At 31.5% G+C, this 22,318-nt stretch overlaps 2 protein-coding genes across 2 annotated transcripts in view; one reads left to right on the top strand and one right to left on the bottom strand.

The window, feature by feature from the left end:
- The first annotated feature begins 334 nt into the window (after positions 1-334).
- Positions 335-2,961, top strand: LOC108916512 (serine/threonine-protein kinase 11-interacting protein). Its single transcript, XM_018722785.1, has 2 exons — positions 335-1,147; positions 1,280-2,961. Exons 1-2 carry the CDS (start codon positions 464-466, stop codon positions 2,525-2,527), a joined length of 1,932 nt encoding a protein of 643 aa, XP_018578301.1. The 5' UTR covers positions 335-463; the 3' UTR covers positions 2,528-2,961.
- Positions 2,962-10,707: 7,746 nt separating this feature from the next.
- LOC108916513 (F-box only protein 28) overlaps positions 10,708-22,318 on the bottom strand; it is a 15,427-nt gene continuing 3,816 nt past the window's right edge. The window contains exons 3-4 of the mRNA XM_018722786.1: positions 15,261-15,705; positions 10,708-12,569 (exon numbers count right to left, since the gene is read on the bottom strand). Of these exons, the coding sequence (XP_018578302.1) occupies positions 11,794-12,569; positions 15,261-15,705 (1,221 nt within the window). The 3' untranslated portion in view covers positions 10,708-11,793. The remainder of the gene's footprint in view (positions 12,570-15,260; positions 15,706-22,318) is intronic.

The following is a 22,318-nucleotide window of genomic DNA, read 5'->3' as shown; positions in this document are numbered from 1 at the left end:
CGGTTATACAGGCTACGACGCTACTGACAGCATTTTGACGGATTTCCTACCAAGAAATGTCATGCGCGAAAAAATGCGCAGATGTGAAAAAAGAGGATGTGTTATTGCTGGTTGTTTTATTTGCCGTGATTCGACCGCGGTTGGCATCAGCTTCATAGTCGGCTTCTCAAATCGACGAGTACGTACTGATTATGAGATTCGAGTAGTGACCGATTATCATCCGAATTCTTTTTTAATAATCGGAAGGTTTCGATTATTTCAATAATCGGATGATCGATTATTTTTCATTCGAATGATCCCATCACTACCCATCACTAACCAACACCAACTCTGACATCTAACTATACCAACCTAATAGCTAATGAGTAACAAATTTGTAAATAAGAGCTAAAAAAAAGTAAACAAATAATAAAGTTTATCTTTTAAAAACTATGGTGAGATTGCATAGAGTTAATAATTGAAAATGAGTATAACAAGTATATCACAAGTTGCAACTCTTTTAAGACCTGTAAGCAATGAAGTTTTCAAGGGGAAAGGAAAATTATGTTTGTCTACTAATTACTTATATAAATTAAATAATGCTTTTGAAGCAAATATTACTGAAGAAACCAGTTTATCTTTCCATATAGTTCAAACAAGTAATTCAAAAACTAATTATATCAGAGACTTGCAGTTTTTGTTGGATCTTGTACAGAGAACAGTGAGTTTAAAAGTTGTTCCAGATGTTACAGATGAGTTTAGCAATGTGGATATTACTAGATTTAAAAACATAAAGGTCCTAGAGATACAAAAGGTCGATATAATGTCTATAACTGGCTTACAGAAAATAAGACCTCAACTACAAGAATTGACTTGCTGCCACAGCATAAATTCTTTAACCGATGTCTTGGATAAATGTGGAAGTGATAATAGCCAACGTTATAATTGGAACGAATTAAAGAGAGCAAATTTTTGTCATAATAATATTGTAGAACTAGATGATAGTTTAGATTGTATGATAATGCTGCAATCGCTGGACCTAAGTCACAATCAGATTAATAAAGTGGATTTTTTAAACCAGTTGCCAAATTTGAAATACTTAAACATTTCTTACAATAAACTTGATAAGGTTCCAAGATTTAAAGGACAAATTTGCAGTCGACTACAGGTAACTATGTAGTTTATAAATCGTTTTATATGTAAACATACCCATATAAAATAATTTTGAATTTTCAATTAAGTAAAACGATAGGTTTTTTTTATCAAAACAGTATTGTTAAGTATAATTTTTCTTTTATAGGTTTTCATACTTAAAAATAACTTTATTGAAGACCTAAGTGGATTAACAACTTTATCTAATATTGTACAGTTGGACCTTAGCCATAATTGTTTATTAGAGCATAAAAGACTGTTTTCTGTTTCTCATCTTATATCTCTCCAATGGTTAAATATTCAGGGAAACCCGATCAGTTTCCACCCACAGCATCGTAACCTAACTTGCAATTATTTGAATAAAAATAGTTCTACACTAAAATTTGTACTCGATAATATCCCATTAAACAAAATAGAGAAGAGCCTCACTGGGTCACTGTACCCAATTTTCCAAACATCATATTTATCCATATCTTCTAATTCTTCAGACGAATCAACCAGTGATTCTTTCCAAGAACGAACAAGGAAAATACGAAATGTTACAATTGAGGACGATAATACAGTAAAGCAAGAAATTCCCATTGCTGCTACGCCAACAACATCATTTCAACATTTAGAATTAAAAAAACAGGTAGAACAGTTAAGGGAAGAATATGGAGAGTCTTGGTTATATCGTCATTCTGGCATGTTAGTACAAGATGCACTGGGATTTGAAAAGAGTTCAGTTGTTTCATCAACCCCATATGAGTCTGCTATGGATACTTTGTATATAGAGAATCAAAGTAAAAGAGAAGTTACTGCTGATTCTGCAGAATTCGTGACGGCCGATTCAAAATTAAATCAGGCAACAACAACCGAAGATGGTTTTCAAACAGCTGACGGTGATTCTACCATATTTAGTAATACAATACAAGCACAAGAAGACAATACATCTGATGTCTCTGATGGCGAAGATATTTGTTCTGGAGGGGAAGAATGTATCTATTTGGTAATCAATATTAACGAATCCGATCAGGTTTTTGTAGTCGTCACAGAAACACACATATCTGAGAGAGATGTAACTACAAGCAAAGAAAAAGCAAGGTGGCATATTAATACTATTAGTTCGTGTGAAAAAATGGAAGACAATCAGAACTTAATAAAGATTGAATTTGACACATTAAGGCGGGACCGTAAACAAAGAATTTATGAATTAGATCCAGATGAATGTGAAAATTTTTATACTTCAATTCAGGAGAAAATTGCCAAGGCTGATAAGTCAGTTGAAAAGAAAATAATGTATCAATGCATGAAATGTTTAGAATTGTTTCCAGAACAGAACAAAAATGCACTGCTAGAAGGACCTTCGGTCACATGTCCCAAATGTAAAAGTAACTTAGTTGTTGAGAATATTTAACTAACATAAAATATTATTTTATATGACTTATTATTGGCAAGATTTATGAGACTATAATACTTATGCAAAAGTGTATTTGTTACATGAGATTTTTAGTATATTTTAAAAGTTTGTAAGATATAGGAAGTGTTTACATCTTTTGGATAATTTTTGTTATGCAATGAAACTAGAAAATGTGAAAACTATTGCTGATTATGTTGTTTACTAAGATCATGAAGGGACGGCATATACAAGTACATTTTTTTTTATAGGTGTTGGTGATGCACTGACTAAATATTGGCTGTGATTTATCCCACGAAAATATATTTCTTCTTTAAATATGTACAATTTAAGAAAGATCATTTAGCATTTAATTTGCATTAAACATTTATTGTATGAAAAGTGTGTGACATAGTATGAACTAATATAAAAGAAAATAGAAAAGAATAATTAAACATTAGACTTTATACTATTAAAAATTCATATGATTATGTTAATGAATATATAAATTTGTTGAAATATTTTGCAAACAAATGTTATTTTTACTGTTAATGATTTTATTTTCCTTACTATTTATATGGCTTTTTTTTTGAGATACCCCATTTTATATACAAAACCTTCATAAATTATTACAAGCTACACCACCACTAATTTTCTTTGGAACAGTAATTTTATTTCCTCCATTTGGCAATTAAATTTCAGTAAAATTAAAACAATAAGATTAAGATTTAAAACACAACATTCTGTTTCACTGGTTGTATTTGGTGTAATTTTTCAAGAGATTCTATTCAACCAATTGCATTATCTTGAGTGTAGACATAACGGTTTGCCGTGGTTCATTGCAACAAATATTGGTGATGAATAAATTCAGTATTTGAATTATTGTGTATATTTATAAAAAATCCCGAGACACGTTGATATTGGATTCTAATACGACATCTGCAACGTAAAATTTTCATCCCTAAATCAACCCTCTTCGAGCGGCAGTTGCAACTCCTCAATTTTTAAATGGGAAGTAGAAGCTTGTGATACCTCATTTGAAAGGTCATTTTATGCTCTAGTAAAAAATGCTGTGGTTTTCATAGTTATCGCAAAAATTAGCATTAAGAAAATAAATTCATCTGCTTGACGAAATTTGCTACAGCAAAATAAAAAAACTTAATTTCAACGTTTTTGTTTTTGTTTGTTTTAACGAATTTCGTCAAGCAGACTTAATTTTTACAATAAATATGAAATCCATAGCATTTTTAAATAATGAAAAGACCTTTCAAATGATGTATCACAAGCTCCTACTTCCCATTTAAAAATTTAGGGGCTGCAACTTTTTAGGATGAAATTTTTACGTTACAGGATGTCATTTCAGAATCCAAAATCGACGCGTCCCGGGATTTTATATAAATATGCACAATTATTGACACTAAATTTATTCCATTTGGCTGTTCCACATTATTTAAAAAATGAAATTTCTTAATGTCAAATTTAACAAATAAAATAAAAAATAAAGGGGTATACCATATATAGGGTGTTCTGAAACTCCATCAGGAAACTCCGGGAGGTGATTCTATGGATTAAAATAATAGCAGTATGTAATGAAAATTTATAATTTTTTTAAATACCGTCTCTTGTAAAACCAGCTTCGTTAGTAAATAAAATATTATTAGTAAATTCATTATCCTCAGCTTATTTTTCCACGTTATTACAGAGCTGAAAAAAAAAAATATTTTGATGAAAAATCAAACATACCTGCTTTAAATAATTTTTGTTACAATTCGTAACACCAAAATTACTAATGATATTTATTTGAAGCATGGTAACCTGATTAATTATTACAGAATTATCAAAAATTTGATGTTTAATAACACATTAATAGCGATTTCCTGGTAAACGGTTACATTTATCGGCTTGAACAGAGTACATATTTTTTTTTGATATTGTTTCTCTTTTCAATAATGTTTAAATTTCTATGTCTTGCAAGAGAAAAAAGTTATGGACCAAACAAATTTTGGGTTCTAGGTAAAGTGCCCTCTAGCGGCACATAATGCAACTTTTCTCCGACTGGTCCAATAGAGCTTCATCTACTTAGTGGGTGTGCCAAATGAGAGACTAATCGAACATGAGTTAAATAAGTTATATAAATAGAAAAATACTTAAAAAAAAATTTAACTTTGACAAGCTGTAACTTGCAAACAATTGAATCAAAAAAAATTTTCAGTTTCAGAACACCCTGTATCAATTTGTAATTTTAACTTAGAAATATGAAACGTACTGCATTTTTAAGAAATTATTTGTTAGCATTCTTGAGATAAATATATGTTTTCTGTATCTCTGTGATTATATTTTACATACCTTTATTATTGGTTAATTACCAGAATTACTGGTTTTGTCGATATTAAACGTATTCAAAACTATATTCTACAATTAAATAAAAATCGAAATAACTCGAATCTATTTGGCTAATAAAAAGCTGTTCAATCACACAAATAATTTATTAACTAAATAAAATATAGTACATAGTACATTAAATTTGAAAATATAATTTAAGTCTAATAAAATACCATCTCGATTACTTTAGAGTTTACTATCACTTCTACATTTACAATTGTAATAAAATAAAGGACACTTCATTCAAATTAGTTATGTAAGAGAAACAGTAATTTTTCTCACAAAATATTTTTATTCAAATGAGTTTTAGTGTTCAAATCATTCAAGAATAAAATATGAGAAAAATTACAATGGTATATTTTTTATCTTTATCGATTATATTCTATTTCACCCTTAATTCTTACAATAATATTTGGGTACAAATATAAATTATGAATCATATTCATTTTAGCAAATGAAGTGATGAAGCTCGTTATTTGAATCAATATTTATTAGTGACGATTTTCAATCGATACTAATCAATAAAACAAAATTCAATCAATGAATTTATACATTTATTTCAAATAAAATATAGATCCAATAATACTAATTTAAATTTACTACAATTAACCATATAAAAAACTATTTAAATTATAACTAAATTAGGTACTGTCATTAACTAATTTTAATAAAATAACCACAAAATCCTCAATAAATAACCGGCTCTCGTATAGTTAACTTGTTCCTCTACAATCTGGCAAAGAAAAATGAACACCCTAGTGTGCATCGTTTATCCCCTACTCAGGATAATGAACACAGGTTTTTATTACACCAAATTTTAAAGTCATGAAAGGCTTTAGGTAATACGTAATAAATAATATTTATGCAACTTCCAAATGTTTGCTTTAAAACTAATTTTATTTTCTAACAAAAGGCGGATTTATTTCATCGAAGAATCTTAGGTCAGCTAATTTCAGACTTAAGGTTTATCGAAATCCGATGTTTTTAAAATGAAAAAAGGAACTCCTTTTGGTAGATAAACATCTTTAGCAATTATTTCCTGAGTTTCTAGTGATAAATACTTGATATATTAAAGAAGCACATTACAGCCTGAATATCCTATGGGGTATTACATAAACGGTTATTTACTGAAGACTGAAAGATAAAATTAATTACAACAAATCTTCGTAAAAACTGAACAAGTATAATATATTTTGTGTCTTTACACAGCACATTTGTGTTGCTACAAAAATATGGACACTTGAGACACAATTACTGTTATTCCATTGCATATCAACAACTTTTCGAAAGGATAAAGATATGTCCGTTTTGAATATACTTAAAAATCACCCTTTCATCTTCATCCCGAACAGTTATCAATGTGCCAAAGATATAACTATGAATATTATAATATACAATAGACAAGAATTGCAATCTTTTTAAAGCTGATTATTATTTATTGTACTTTCTACCTCGATTATTTAAACAGTAGAGGCATTCAAAATCAGAATTGCAGTGCATTAAGTAAGCTACAGTTTGAAAAATAGGGAGGGGGAGGGGCAAATTTAGACACAACCAGTCTCCTGATGTATAACTCCAAAAATGTTTTTTACATTCTGAGTTTTTAAACAATAACAGCTTATAGAAGTAAACGACTTGAGGGGGCAACAATTATAATGAATATTGTTATTATTCCACCTTCTATACACATGACACAATGTTAAAGAATTAAAACAAATAAGTAAAGGATTAGTTTCAACAAACAACCAAATTAAAATGTTCAAATGAATAAACTTCGAATAGATTAAAAAATGAGATGAATGAATATACTGTTTTCAATCGACTACTCTGGAGTGCTTGTAGGCTACTAAAAAAAAATGTGGTTGAGCTGCCTTAGAACCGAATGCCATGTTCGGAGAATTGTTCTAGAGTAATCGCAAATTACTCCGTTGTGTTCCTACAGTTAAAGGAGTAGTGTAGATGAAAACAACAGCATAACCTCACATCCGACGTATTACATGTTAAAAAAAAATTGTGACGGCAGTCACTTAAAAATTACCAAAATGATATTTAGAGAATATTTAAAATGACCAAGTTTTCCTTATATTTCAACAATTTCATTAAAATCATTATTTACAGGTGTAGACATTTCATTTCATGTGGAATTATTTTAAAATGTTCTAAATAATGGTACGTAAGACATACAACCAGAATGGAAGGCAGTTATAAAGTGCAGAAACAATTTAGAAACGTACAAGCATAACAATGACCTATTCAAATAATTTTTTAATTTTGAAAGCGAGAAATAAATAACCAAAAGTGCCCCCGAATATATTCCCCGGCAAGTTACAGATTTCTAAGTGACATCATTTATCCATCACTAAAAAAAATTGGATATTTTACACTCAAGTGATAGCGAAATTGAGGATTTTCTGCAACATTATTGGCAGATCATCCATAATAAAATGAACGAACTTTATGGAAGACACTTTCAATGATACAAGTGGATTTGTTAACTGAAAATTTTATACTGATTTTTTTTTTCTAAAGTTCAAGTTTAACCCTTTCACTGCTCCAGACGAGTTTATTCCCTAAAAATTTATAGGACTCAAACTGCTCCAGACGAATTAATTCGCTTGAATAGTTAAATTGGATTAGGCCGCACAACCCGTATAAATTCCCAACCATGCGCATTAGTGACTCGGTTGTTGTAATTGGTATTGTGGCAATTATTTTTATGGAAGGAATGCCAAGATTGTTCATCTCTTTTTCAGTTTCTATTTAGTACGGCTGTCGATATATTGTAAAATAAAATCGTAAAAATATCTAGAAAACTGACAGACAAAGAACTGGAAGGAATTTTAGCGAGGAGCGATAGTGGCAACAAGTTTGAGATTGAGGAGCGTAGTGATGGATGCTTTATAATAAAATATTAATAACTATCACAATTATTTTGAAACATTTAAACATATTTTAATTCAATTTAACACATAATGTAAAAATATAAGTAGTCTAACTGTTCCAGACTACTCGCAGAGTATACTCTCACGCGATAAACTTTCGCGCACAGCGCGGTACCTACTTTCAGACGTATTGCGTAGCGAAAGGGTTAAGACACATGTCAAAATTAGTAACAAATACTATAAAATAAGTTGAAAGCAAATTAGGTTAAGTTTATGTTAGAAGTTACATTAGATTAAAAAAAATGTTTGCCTACGATTTTGATTAATTGAAAGTAATGTGAAAAATTACTCTTAATCGCTCTGGGAACAGTGCAGTCGAAAATGGTATTAATTAGTTTGTGATTTCTTATAAAAAATATATTTTTATTTGAATCAAAATATTGTTATTTTGGGTCAAACGATGAAATATTTCTTGGAAATATAGTGTATTCCAATTGATGTGTATAAAAGTAAAAACAAATTAAGTTGAAGATATTTTTTATTAAATAAACTTAAAAACACTCATGTTTGGAATCTTGTTACAATTTGCTTCAGATGCAATTTTTTGAAAAATTGTATTGAATTTTTTTTCTGAAATCTAATAATATACAGTATGTCGGAAAAATAACGGAACTTTTTATATTTAAAGAAAACTACTAACGCTATCTATTGAAATAATATATAAACTGAAAGCTGTATATCTCCTCTACAAAACGATACTGCTATCATTAGAATCGCTCGATGGGTTGTCAAGTTATAGCGCTTAAAGTGACAGTACCTTTTGTCAAAAATACGATGGACCAAAGGGTTAATATTAAATTTTGTTTCAAGCTCGGTAAAACTTTTACAGAAAGTTTATGGTGATGATGGCTTATCCTGTACATGTGTGTTTGAGTGGTATAAGTGATTCCAGGGCGGTTGTGATGCTTTGAAAGACGACCCAAAGTCAGACCCTCCGAAAAAACAAATATTGCAATGAATTGGTAGAAAAAGTGCGTGAAATGTTCCCCTACGATACAAAATCGCCTGTGAGATGGATAACAGGAATTAAATACGACCAAAGATATGATTCATAAAATTTTGAAAAAGGATTAAAAGAAACGAAAAGTCTGTGCTCGGTTTGTTCCTCATGCCTGGAAGTTGGTTTTTGTTGAACGATAATACATCATCTCACAGAATTGTAGCTGTACGTGAATTTTTGATGAAAAAAAAAGTCTGTGTGTTTCAACATCATCTATATTCGCCTGATTTATCTCCGTGTGACTATTTCCTGTTCCCGAAACTCAACACGAAAAGAATACTTATGACAATGTTAATTTTGGTAAAATAACCAATTGTTTTTTTTTTTAATTTAAAAAGTTCCATTATTTTCCCAACATACTGTGTATGATAACATTCTACAAAATTTGGCTTGGATTAATTGTGTATATTGTTTTTGCAAATTGCCCATTTTTTGGTGTCAATTTTGAAAAAATTTAATGAATAGCAACAAATACTAAAGTACATAATTAGTAAAATGCATATAAAATAAAAAAATTATGAATTATGGAAATTAGTACAGGGATATTGTTATTGGTGTAGAAAGTTGTATTAAATTTTGGATAAAAAATTGCTGAATTGCTGTTCTGAAAAAGTTATAGTTTTCAAATATGTATATTTTCAGGGTCCACTTAAAAAAAAACATTTGACTCATGTTAATGGTCTGTACACTTATAAATTGAGATACTACCCTGTACAATGTCTGGAAAATCCTTTAAAAAAACCTCGACAGTTAGTGCTACTACTTAAAAAATGGAAAAAGTTTATCCTAAAATTCATAGAAAATCGAGGATATCTCATTAGATTATTCTGTTTGCATAAAAATATGAAAAAATGAGCTTCAAAGAGACTGTTAAATCAATTAATTTAATTAAAGCCAGCAGAATCACCACAAAACACTTAAATGAGCATTTATTTATTAGAAAGCATTTTTGGGGCCATGTTTTCCAGAATCCCTTTTTTAATTTTTTAAATAGAATCATTAACTATTAAAATTTGTTGCTCTATTTTTAAACATATAAAAATATTATAAAATTTTAATGGGAAATTAAGAAATTAATGCCATGCATTCATATACAGGGTGTCCCAAAATTAATGCGACAAAATTTGATCACAGATTTTTAAGACAAATTTAGGGGACCCGTATTATTTGTTTTTGCCAAGTGGCCCCTTCTTTCGGAGATACAGCCCCCTGAAGTCCGCCCCTAAGATAATCTGTTTTTATATCTCAGAACCCTGTTGTACGAGAATCACTAAATCTGGTACACAGGGGTTTTATGACATGTGGAATCTGAGGGTGCTACATTTTTTGGTGGGGAACCCCCTTAAGATAATTTTTCGCAGTCCCCCTTGTCTTTGGAGCCAAAAAAATTTGGTTGCATCTTTAAATTTCTTAAAAATTATCAGTCCTCTAGAAAGCCATTAAATTTAGAAACTTTTTGTCTCTTTATACGTTTTTTATAAAACGCAATGTTTTCGAGAAAAATGTCAAAATGTGATTGAATGCATATCGTGATTCGCCATTTTCCTCAAAAACATCGCGTTTTACGAAACAAATATCAAGAGACCAAAAAGTTTCTAAATTCAATGGCTTTCTAGCTAATAATTTTTGAAAAAATCAAATTTGCAACCAAATTTTTCTGGTTCCAAAGACAAGGGGGTTCACGAAAAAGTGTCGTAAGGGAGTTTCTCGCCAAAAAGCGTAGCACTGTGAGATTCCACGTCATAAAACCCCTGTGTACCAAATTTAGTAATTCTCGTACAACATGGACTTCTTAGGGGCAGATTTCAGGGGGTTATAACTCCGAAAGAGGGGGCAAAAGATACGGGTCCCCTAAATTTGTCTTAAGAATCCATCACCAAATTTTGTTGCATGAATTTTGGGACACCCTGTATAAAAATTAAGCATTTTAAAATTTTGATTACAGATATTTGAAATAAGTTTTTTGTTGAGGTGTTAGTCTGGGACCTTTCAAAAAATTGATTTTCTAAATATTGTTGTAATAAGTTGCATTATTTAGATGGAAGAATTGAACGAGATTAGGGATGCGCTGAGCCACCTAGAACGTAAAACGTGCAGTTGCCGTTTACCTGCTTTTCAGTCCCTTTTTCGCAATCTCGGGTGATTAGAAGACCATACTTTTGAAGAACTTGAAGGTGTAATATATATAGCAGGCATCACTAATTGACAATTTTTTTTGAAAAAACCGGTATATTTTAGAGAAAAAAACCTTAACCGCACTTTTCTCGGAACGGTTTTTGGCCTGGCCGACATTCTGGAAAAAAACTATTGCACCGATTAAGCTCAAATTTAGATGGGTTATTCTATTTCATATAGGTTTGAAGCGGCATTATAATTATTCATTAATATTTAATACTATTCTGAAACAATTAATTTGAAAAATAAAGGTTGAAACTTTCAAAGGTTCAAACTTTCTGCCGTCTGGATGATAGCGACAAGTCTAATTTTATTTAATTGGGTAAGATCACACCAAAGAGAAAAAAATTTGTACATGTATTTTTACCTGTAAAAGACTGTCATTTAAAAATAATTTTACTATCCAAAAGAATTCTTGAAAGATGTCATCGAGATCTCAGACATTGATCCACTAAAATGATATATTTTACAAAAAAATGTATTGTCGATAAATTTGATTGCAGTTTGTCCGTTAGCCTTTACAGTATGTTACAATATAAGATGAATTGTTTGAAATGTCCTACCTTTTTTCTGAACAATCACTTCTCCAAGAAGTCAACTCGAGAAATATCCGTTGTTACATCTATAAGCGATTAATGTTTAATTATTCTTACTTCGACTCCTACAAAACTTACTATACTATCTCAAACTGGTTTGCTACACATCAACTACGAATATGAAGCATATTAGTGTATGCCCTTAATGTTGATTAAAAATGTCTATAAAAGGTTCCTGTAGCCTTCGGATGCTTAAACTTTAGCACGTTTACTACGAATCTTAGAAAGTCGGCGTGTCTTTTTTGTTGCGACATCTTCTTTTGGTTCCTCGGATTTCCGTTTAACATTCTTCACCGGTCCAACTGACGTGCTCGGCTGTTCCGTAGCAGATTTCTTATCTTTGCTTGAGTTACTTTCACTTTTCACTTCTTCCTCCACTGGATTCGGAGTTTCTAGATTTGCGCCCATAAACGGGGCCAATTCCGAAAGTGGTTCTAAACCCAATCCTTCTGGGTTGACGCCTTGATTCATGAGTGCCTGTAATTCATCCGGTTGTGGCAGCATTGCGTTCCCACAGTGGTTACAAAATGGAGGGGTCGCCGGAGACTTGCATCTCCAGTATTGCAGCTCTGTTTTGCACTTATTTAACTCCTGCAGTAGAGTACTGAATTTCCGTGAAATCTCCTCATTTTTCTTATCGTACTCATCCAGACGAGTCGCATACTCTAAGGTTTGTTTCTGTTGGTCGGCGAGCTGCTTTTGTTGTTCGCTGATTTGTTTCTGCTGCTCTGAAGTTTTCCGTTTGCATGATCTTAGATCTTGCCTTAAGAGTGATAGTTGGCTGTTGTAACGCTTCATTCCTTGCTTAATTTTACGAATGCGTTTTCTCAAAACCATATTTGATTGTGGGATGGTTTCTACCAAATCTTCGCCCTCCAGTTCATCAGTGGAAACATGACCACTATCTTTCGAAACTTCAGAAGCCAAGGCTGTCGAATCTAGTGATAAATATTTACTTGAACTTGTACCTGAAACAGCAAATAAATAATATAGTACATATTTTTTGAAACGCGAAATTACGTACATTTAACAATTAATGTTAAAACAATTAAAATGAACATAAACCAGTTTTTATAGTGTGGGAGAAAAATATGGAATAAATTTGTTACTTCCAAAACGACAGACTTTCATGATTTTGCCTCAATTATATCGATTTTACATTTCATATACTGCTGCCTTTTCCATGTTCAATTCTAATAACATTAGATTTTTTTATAGAACTTTTGTAACCTGCTCTTTATATAGTTTCTGTGTACTTAGATGAATGACCGCCCGAGAAAACCTGCCGTGTTCAGTATGTCGGTGTATACACAGAAACTATATAAAGCCATTCACTTACCGTCCAATTATCAGACCGATTTAAAAAAGTCAAAAAATCCAATGAACGGTAAAATTGTGATTTATCATCACTGCGAAGAGATCCGGAGTATAGTCATCACCATAGAGCGGACAATTAGTGTCTTTAACCTTGAACATAGATACACTATCCATGACGCAGTGGCGCGTCGGGTACGCATCGGGAATTTACGTGATAATTCACGAAATTCCACAATACATACATTTTTAGGCTTTATAAAATATTTAGAAAATCAGGAATTGTATAACTACGTATTTATTAAAGTTCAGTTAAAAATAGTGTGGTTTTTTTAATTGGAATAGTCCAACTCACGCCCCATTCATAACAAGGCTACAGTTTGAATTCTGATCAATAGGAATTCGATTAACGCAATCGATGTTGACAGATGGACTAGACATGAGCACGAGTGTCATTTCATTTCTTTAGAACTAAACTAACTTAATTATTTTCTCGTTTAACCAGTTCACATGATTTACGGATTTTAAATAAAGGATACAAATCTTCGCGAGGATAATACGATATATTTGCTATACATAATAATTATATTTTGCATGGTTTACACACAATACATTTTTGATGCGTATGCATCTCTACCCGAATTTGACCTAATCTTCTTGTTAAAGACACACATTGTCCGCTCTCTAGTCATCACACACATACAATTGAAAGTAGAAAAAGTGGGGATACATGAAAAAAAAGTCCTCATGTCTGAGGAATTACCATAAATTTCATCATTTCAAAAATAATGAATTCATTCCATTCCTTTCTTGCACTATGTAGTAGCAAATTACAATTCCCATTAGTACCTACAAGCAATGTTCCCTCTAATTTTTTCGCTGACTGCGCGGTGCAAAAGTGTATGGGTGCAAAAAATATTTTTTGCAAAACGTATGTAAAAGTGTGCAAGCAGAATACAAAAACGGCTGCGCAACTTTTAAAAAATTCTAAGCTGAGCACCTGCACAGCTTAGAGGAAACTTTGCTTACAAGTAGTACTACCTACAAGTTTTGCGCAATTTTCATGAGACAATCAGAGAAATTAACAGGAACATGAGACCAGTTGTGAATTTTGCACCACGACATCGCATCGGCGCATACCTCTTCAGGGTTCATAGTTCAAAAGTAATAAAGAATTCCCCGACTTTTCCAGATTTTCCCAAACTTATAAAAAAAATCCAGGTCACTTGTAGTTAATTTTTACATACTAGTTGGTGTTTATGCATTAAATTTTTTTCTCGACTGGACTCTTTTTTTTTTATACCCTAACAACCTCTTATAAAGGTTTCAAAACCACAAATAGTTTTCTCTTTCAAGAATCCAGGGCCGGCTTTCACAAAATTTCCAGTTGCAAATATCAAATTCCCCGACTTTCATGAATATTTTTAAAATTCCCTGACTATTCCCTGTTTTTATGAAGAATAACAAATTCCCTGACTTTTCCCGGTATTCCCGGCCGCTACGACCCCTGCTCTTTGCTTATCCAACAGTTCTTGGCAAAACACAACACCGTTGTGATGTCACAACCAACATTCTATGGATATAACCCCTGTGACTTTTTCCTATATCCTCAAAAGGATACTTAAAGGACGTTTTTCAACAATAAATGAGATAAAGGCAAAATCTCAAACCATGCCATGAAGATGATATCTAAAGAAGAGTGTTTCTTAAACTGTAAACTATGTTAGCATAGTGTACATCACAGGGGGATTAGTTTGAAGGGGACAGGATAAAAATGGAAGATTAAATAAATACTTTTTAAGAAAATTAGCAATTTCCATTACGTTTCGATCAAACCTCGTATAAAAGGCCAAATTTTGCAAAAATTTTGAAAAAACAAGAAAAAACTTCCTGTGCACTAAGGGGTGTAAGTTACAGTGAAGTCTTGTGCTTGGAAGTGTTAGGGAAATGAAATCAAAATAACTGACCCAAATTTCAAAATGCTCAATGGTTTCCAAATTCTGGGGATTTTAGCGGCATTATCTTCTATTATTACAACCACCAATAGATATGATGGCATTGGGTATACAAGAGAAAAGGGGTGTAGTTTGTAAAACCAATGTTAATGGTATATAAATTCCGTGTATTACCTTCAACTGAATTTAAATCACCAGATTAATCATTTACTGTCTATGTCAAAAAAAAAATCTAAAGAATCGCCCCCTTTAATATAAGAACAATTAAAGGACCATCCAGTACATTTCTTACTAATTGTATTATTCAACTTTATTAACCAGATTTAATTAAATAAAAGCGGAATCTGTCAACAAATGTAACAGGTAACAAATTGAAATAATGTTACTTACTTGGGAAGCTTCCAGAAAAATTTAAGAAATCGGCACTGAAATAGGCAATTTCTGGTAAGTTTGGTTCAATTTTTTCTTTAAAATATTCCATAGCCATTGTTGATAAATCAAATAATTCGTCAGTAACTTTATAAGGCAAATCCAGCTTAGGAGTGACCTTAATGTAGTGCAGTATACGATAAACTTCATCAAGAATTTCTCCTGGGAAGAAGCAGCAGTGTTTCCTTTCGATATGCTTTCCAAATGACATTTGCAGTAGCGTTAAACGCATGTGGAGGGTTTCGACGATATCGCTTTCACAAGCAAGATGGTGACTTCGTCTTGCTGATTCGCGTCGTGGCATTTTTGCCTTTATTTCTTGGAATCTTTTTTGCATCTGATTTTGAAGTCGAATAAAAGTGGAATTTAACATTTGTCCACAAATATAATCGATAGTACGGCAAACCTAAAGAAATAGACAATTTTTGCATCAAAAAAACACAAAATAGGTAAAATTTTATAATAATTCAAGTGACTGAATTTTCCAGCTACATGTTTCTGCACTAAATAAAATAAAATGGCTCACATATTTATCCGAGATAAGGGGTATGTTTAATTATGGCTGTAATTTCTCTACTGAAGAATTATGGTAGATACAGTGAACATTAACAAAACACTCAGCTATTAATTTATAAATGGATGATTTAACAGTTCCTCAAGATTGCTGCCTAGATGAACATGTTCTGATGTTCTGTGATGAAATCCTAAATCCAGTTGCATGATCCTTGGCAAAAATTTAAAAATATTTAAGAAAGTTTTTATAAATTGAAGACATAAATAATAATATGAATTATTATTCAAATTCAAAAATAGAAGTAACTTATATGAATAATATGGAGAACAAAAAAATAATATAAGAAATTAGTTTCCAGTCACAGGGTGTCCTGGAAATTATTAGGAAAAAATAACTGGTGGTATCGTTGTTTAATTTTACGGGGTTTCATATTAATCCTAAAAAGATTGTTGAAATTATGTTTTTTGAACATTTTTTTAAAAACAACTATATAATATACATATTTAATTAATACTATATTACCAGAAATTATACACGAATTTTTATTTTTTTTTTTTTTCAGCTAATGCTAACCCTTGTGAATAATTTTATATTTTATTGTTAAATATAATTTATTTCTTAACTTAAAAACTGTTCATAGGTACTTTCATCAAATAATAAAAAGCAACCAAAGTAACCAATTTACAGTTTATATTGTTATAACTATTATTATATAAAAAAAAAAGACAGAAAGACAGCTACCTACTCAAAATTTTTTTCAAATATATTTACTTTTACTCAAAACTAATACTATATGTCTGAGCCAAAATTAATCTTTGTTATTGCAGCCGTTTTTGAAAAAAGTTAAATAATTTCTACCCTTAACTTTATATGAATCACTTATCATATTTAAGATTTATTTTTTTTTTCAACCATTATGGGACACCCTATATATATATATATATATAGAGTGAAGAAGTGAAGACAGTAGTAAACTGTAGTAAATTGTGACTTGTCTGCTTGATATTTTGTCACCTAAACACACTGTTGCATCATTAAAACTAACCAGAAGTTAATTTTTTAAAACATAAATGTACATACAACAAAGTTATTACAAAAAGTAGAGATTTATTTTTATCATATCATATACAGGGTGATTCAGAACTTATCCAAAAAAAAAAAATTCTGGATGTACAGGGGACCCTTACAAATACAATTTTGTAAAGAAAAAATCAAAAAGGTCAGTTCGAAATTGATTTAAAAATACAATTCTGCACGGCACTGGAAACTGGTCCACTGTAAAACCTGACCACGCACAATGCGACCGGTATGGCGGCGTGATAAAAACGGACAAAAACTTTCGCAAGGAAAGAAATATGTAAATAGAATTTTATCGCACCTATTTTATATCTGCAAATTCAAATGCTTTTGCCTTTATTAATGATTAATAAAATTAATTTGTGTTTTTAAGTAATAAAATCATTTGACATACCCGATGCTGCAACAGCAATTCAAAATTTTATCCACTCACGTGTAAACACATTTGGGTCCGTCTTACTCACTTTCTACGAACTAACACAAATGATATCTTGCTTCACCATAACACAAATACTTCACCATAATACAAATGTTGTCTTGCTTCACCATAAATTAAAACGATATCCATCAACTCTGAGTTGCTATACACGCAAGCCATTTTTGACACTAACTACTAAAAAACTGATGTAAATACCACAGATAATAGGTAAAAACTACCGCAACGACGGATTTCAGTATTAGGAGTCACATGGTTCTCCACGCGTATTGTGAATGACGCTAGAGACTACAGTTGTCCATTTCTCATGCCGCATCTATTCCCAAATTTTTTTGGATGTTATGAATCACCCTGTATACAGCGTGTCCCCGGATAGGTATCTCTTGTAAGAGAAAAAAGAAAATTAGTGTTGATATATTCTGGGGTCAGCTTAGTTTGTTTGTGAACAAATTTTGATATGATCAAATATGTATAATAGGCCCATTCAGTAGAATTTTTTTTTTGCATATTCCAAAAGTTTACCCTTAAATTAGTTAGTATGCCAAAAATCAATTTTTTGTTTCAACGAGAAATGTGTGAAATAAATTAATGAAAATAGAGCGCGGAAAAACGTTGAGCAACCAAGCTGAGCCTAACGTCATAATACCAGTACAGGCGATTGGCAGAACACTCCGCTCGCGTTCGCTCTCATCCCATTCTGTGTTAATACATACGGTGTGTGGTTCGCTTGAAAGTTTTGTTAATCATTGTTTTTATGTCTAAATGGGTCGAAACCGAGGATTGTACAAATATTGTATAGTTCCAGGCTGCAAAAGTACCTCAGGATCGACTCCGAATAAAATATTTATTTCATTACCAAAAAATGAAAAGTTTATGTGATGTTTTCCACAGTTTCCACAGCCATGCTATGCAACTCAAAACCACCTTCGTTTTTCTGTGGTTGCACGTCTAGGAGGTTGTAAAATATTATTATTTGAACATTTAGAGTACAATTTTCAACTTATGCCGGAAAAAAATTCTACCCCATCTAAATGTTCGTGTTCACAAAAAATTCGAAATACGTCAGCGAGAGGGACCTATAAGCAGTTAAGAACTATTCCCTTTTTTCTTTGGTTGCCCGTCTAGGGGGTTGTAAATACTATTATTTCAACATTTAGAGCAGAATTTTAAAATTTATGCGAAAAAAAAATTTCTACCCCATCTAAACGTACCCGTTCACAAAAATTTCGAAATACGTCGGCGAGAGGGACCTATAAGCAACTCAGAACCACCCTCGTTTTTCTTTGGTTGCCCGTCTAGGGGGTTTTACATATTTCAAATTTATGCCGAAAAAAAAAATTTCTACCCCATCTAAACGTTCCCATCCACAAAAATTTCGAAATACGTGGCGAGAGGGACCTATAAGCAATTTATTTAAATAATAATATTTTACAACCCCCTAGAAGGGCAACCAAAGAAAAACAAGGGTGGTTCTGACTTGCTTCAAATACTAGTCAAAGTACTACTGGCACATACACGTCATCGCATACATCCACAAGCACCGAGCCTAGTACGTTGCGTACATTTGTATAAAAATGTAACGCAAAAGAAAATGTAGAAAAGCGAACCATATACGTCATTGGGAAAAATCTGAATATGTATTTAGGTATTCCAAGTCATTCTATGTTTATAATAAATGTTGTGTGAAAAATGCATTTCAACAAGACTTGATGTATATCTCTTATACACTCTTTATTTATACACTTAAAAATATAGGTATATAATATAGGTAAAAGTATAGCAAATGTCTACACATCTCTCCGATTGCTCGCGACTTGATCGCTGAGTGGCCGGTATCGTGACGTCATTACCTGTTCTCCCGCAGTGTTGACCTTTTTAAGGGTCTTACAAATTCAGAATTAAATATATCACTTATTATTAACCCTATTGACCAAATTTTTTGAAGATAAATTTAGGTGATTAAATACTATCAGAAAATGAAAGAAAAAGTTTAAAATTATATATCACTGAATGGGCCTATTCAGTATGCCTGAAAGTATTCAATTTATTTTAGTCCCCTTTCTGTGAGACAGATGACAAAATCTTATAGTAAGAAAGCTTTTTTGAGGATGAAAAGCTAATTAAGTATGCAAAATGTCGACATTAGGGCTACTTTGATTTTTTGTTTGATTTCAGAATTTTTTTTCATTAGTGGGCACTCCTTTGACAAATTTCAATGTGAAATTATTAAGTTACTAAATTTTACCAGGACATTGAAATTTGGAAAAGCCTCTTCTACTAGCAAAATCTGAAATTAAATGTAAAGAAAAAAAGTTAAAGTAGGTCTAAGACAGTAATTACTTAGTTTTTTATGCTGAGAAACTTGATAACATTTTATCATATCTCATACAGAAAGGGAACTTTACTAGTGAAAAATTAAGGTATTTATAAATTTCTAAAACTTAGTGGACTTTGTGAATTTGAAATTATAACACATTTTGTTTCACAAACAAGAAGAACTGAATCCCAGTAATCAATATTCCAAAACTAACTTTTTTGCCTCTTACAAGTCGTTTCACCCATCCATAGACCCTTTGTATCTAAAAAGAAACTCATTTCACGCACATGGACATAAATAAAAATTTCAAGTATTTAGTTTACTCAACAGTGGAGTTCGGTTATAACAATCAAGGGACAGAGAAATAAGTGTTGCTCTAAACCAAGGGGCGGCAACTGGCGGACCGCGGCTCAGGTCCGAACCGCGAAAGGTAAAATACTGGACCGCCAAAAATTGTTTGAAAGTATAAATTACTCAAATAAATTATTTAAAAAATGATTTCTACGTTTAAGTGCCAATCTTATCATTTTTTCTAGTATTTTACAATTGTGTGAGTGTTTTGAGTTCTTAATTAGTAAGCAGATTAAATTTGTGTCCAAATTGAAATAAAAAAATAAGAAATATGAGTTTTTTTTCTGGACCTCGTTAAAAATTTTCAAAAGTATCCGGACCCCACCTAAAATTACTTGCCGACCCCTGCCCTAAACTAACAATGTAGTAAGCAAAATCCGAGGGGGAATACTTACTTTCATAATTAACCAAAAATTGAAAGGAGTCAGGGTGATGGAAAGAGATGACACATGTGTGCATCATACATGTGACGTAAATATTTCATATTTTTTCAATACTCAAATACTACTCAGTATCCTACATGTTCAAATTTTAAAGCACTACACACATTGGAGGATATTCTAGCAGACTGTTTAATTTCTTCAGACATAATTTTTTGCCTAGGTGACCTCAATATAAATTATTTAGATGCACACAGTCAAGGACATATTTTTTTGGGCTCAGTTTTTTCTAATTCTTTTAATTTAAGTCAAATTATATCAAAGCCTACCAGCGTAACATCTCATAGCGAAAATTTATTACATTATATATCGTCAAATTCTCCTGAATTAGTTATGAATTCTAATGTTATAGAGTTGCCCCAATTTAATAGTGACCATCGGTTGGTGTACTGTCTAATAAATTTACCCATATGTAGAAAACAATCGCCCCAGTATATTTACTGTAGAAATATTAAAATAATAAATATGTTACAATTTGAAACATCTGCAAGGAGATTTAACTGGAATCCTGTGTTTTCTGATAATGACATTGAGGGGAAAGTTCAGTATTTAGAAAATGGAGTTTTAACTTTATTTAATATTCATGCCCCTATAAGAAAAATCAGAGTCACAAAAAAATTTAATCCTTGGGTTACTTCTAACATTAAACACATGATGCGCTTACGAGATAACACTCTATCTGAGTATCGTAAATCTTTGAAAAATCTTTGAAATACTACCATGTATTATTATGTATATTTTCAAGTTGGGCATAAGCAGCTTTAGCTGAGCCCCGCCTTAATAAAGACATATTATTATTATTATTCAAAGTGTGTATACTAAATTATTCCTGCGGTTTCCCATCGGCAAAATCAAAATTATGTACAGAAATATTCATGTAAAATTCTGCCTCATTCATATTTTTTTAATTTCATATTTCATACAAAAAATTATAGGACTGAAGTTTAAACATTTTTTTTATGATATCAATGTACTGCTTTGAAATCATAATCATCTTATTATCACAAAAACACTTCCTACGACCATACCGTTTATAAAGTAAGAATTTTCAATTTTTACAAATTTTAGTGTTTCTTATTCACAAACTGTTTTTATTATAAACTAGCGAACCCGACAAACGTTGTCCTGTTCAAACGTTAAATTTATTAAAAAAACATTATCTATCGAATCGAATTGTGAATCTAAACCATTCTCGAATCCACTTGAACACACACAAAAAATTTCATCAAAATCGGTCCAGCCATTTAGGAGGAGTTCAGTGACATACACACGCACAGAAGAATTATATATATAAAGAATATAATTATTGTATTTCATCCCCTTGGCTTTTCAAAAATTATTTGCAATAGTATTTCATCAGGTCAGCATCGACTTGATGTTGACAACCCTAAAGCTATTATGTGCCATGTGAGTTAGGATAGGTTGGGTTTTGATAATTTTATATAAATACAGGATCACAGTATCCAAAACACTAAACAGCAGTATTCACAAATTAACTGTACTTGTTATGAACATACTGAAATTCTTATATTTTCTGTATAAAATCAACCTTCTGGGTAGAAGTTCATCACATTATGTAGTCTGTCAATAGCAGAACAGAATCTTAAAAACCAAACTCCACTGTGTGTCTCATGAAATATTTATCGATGTAGAAAAAGAGTATCGGTATACAGGGTGTTCCAGATAGACCTTCAATTAGACGTTTCTGGAAAACTATGCGTACTGGAATTCTGAAAATTTATGTACGGGAGTTTCTCCTAATGTTCTATCGATTGAAAATATTGGCGTCGTCGTGGAACTTCCGGTTCTACCGGAAGTAGACGTAAACTCGCTTATTTCAAATGGAATGTACTATTTTTTATTTAATTTTTGGATTCTACATCG

The sequence above is a fragment of the Anoplophora glabripennis genome, unplaced genomic scaffold (genome assembly GCF_000390285.2).
Source record: "Anoplophora glabripennis isolate ALB-LARVAE unplaced genomic scaffold, Agla_2.0 scaffold1910, whole genome shotgun sequence".
Lineage (NCBI taxonomy): Eukaryota > Metazoa > Arthropoda > Insecta > Coleoptera > Cerambycidae > Anoplophora > Anoplophora glabripennis.
Note: the sequence above shows the minus strand (reverse complement) of the source record. Positions and strands in the feature narration are given on the sequence as shown.

Excerpts from the sequence above, each read along its gene's own strand:
- LOC108916512 (XM_018722785.1), top strand. The coding sequence starts at position 464 with ATGAGTATAACAAGTATATCACAAGTTGCAACTCTTTTAAGACCTGTA. Across the intron at positions 1,148-1,279 it reads AAATTTGCAGTCGACTACAG|GTTTTCATACTTAAAAATAA; the intron begins GTAACTATGTAG and ends TTTCTTTTATAG.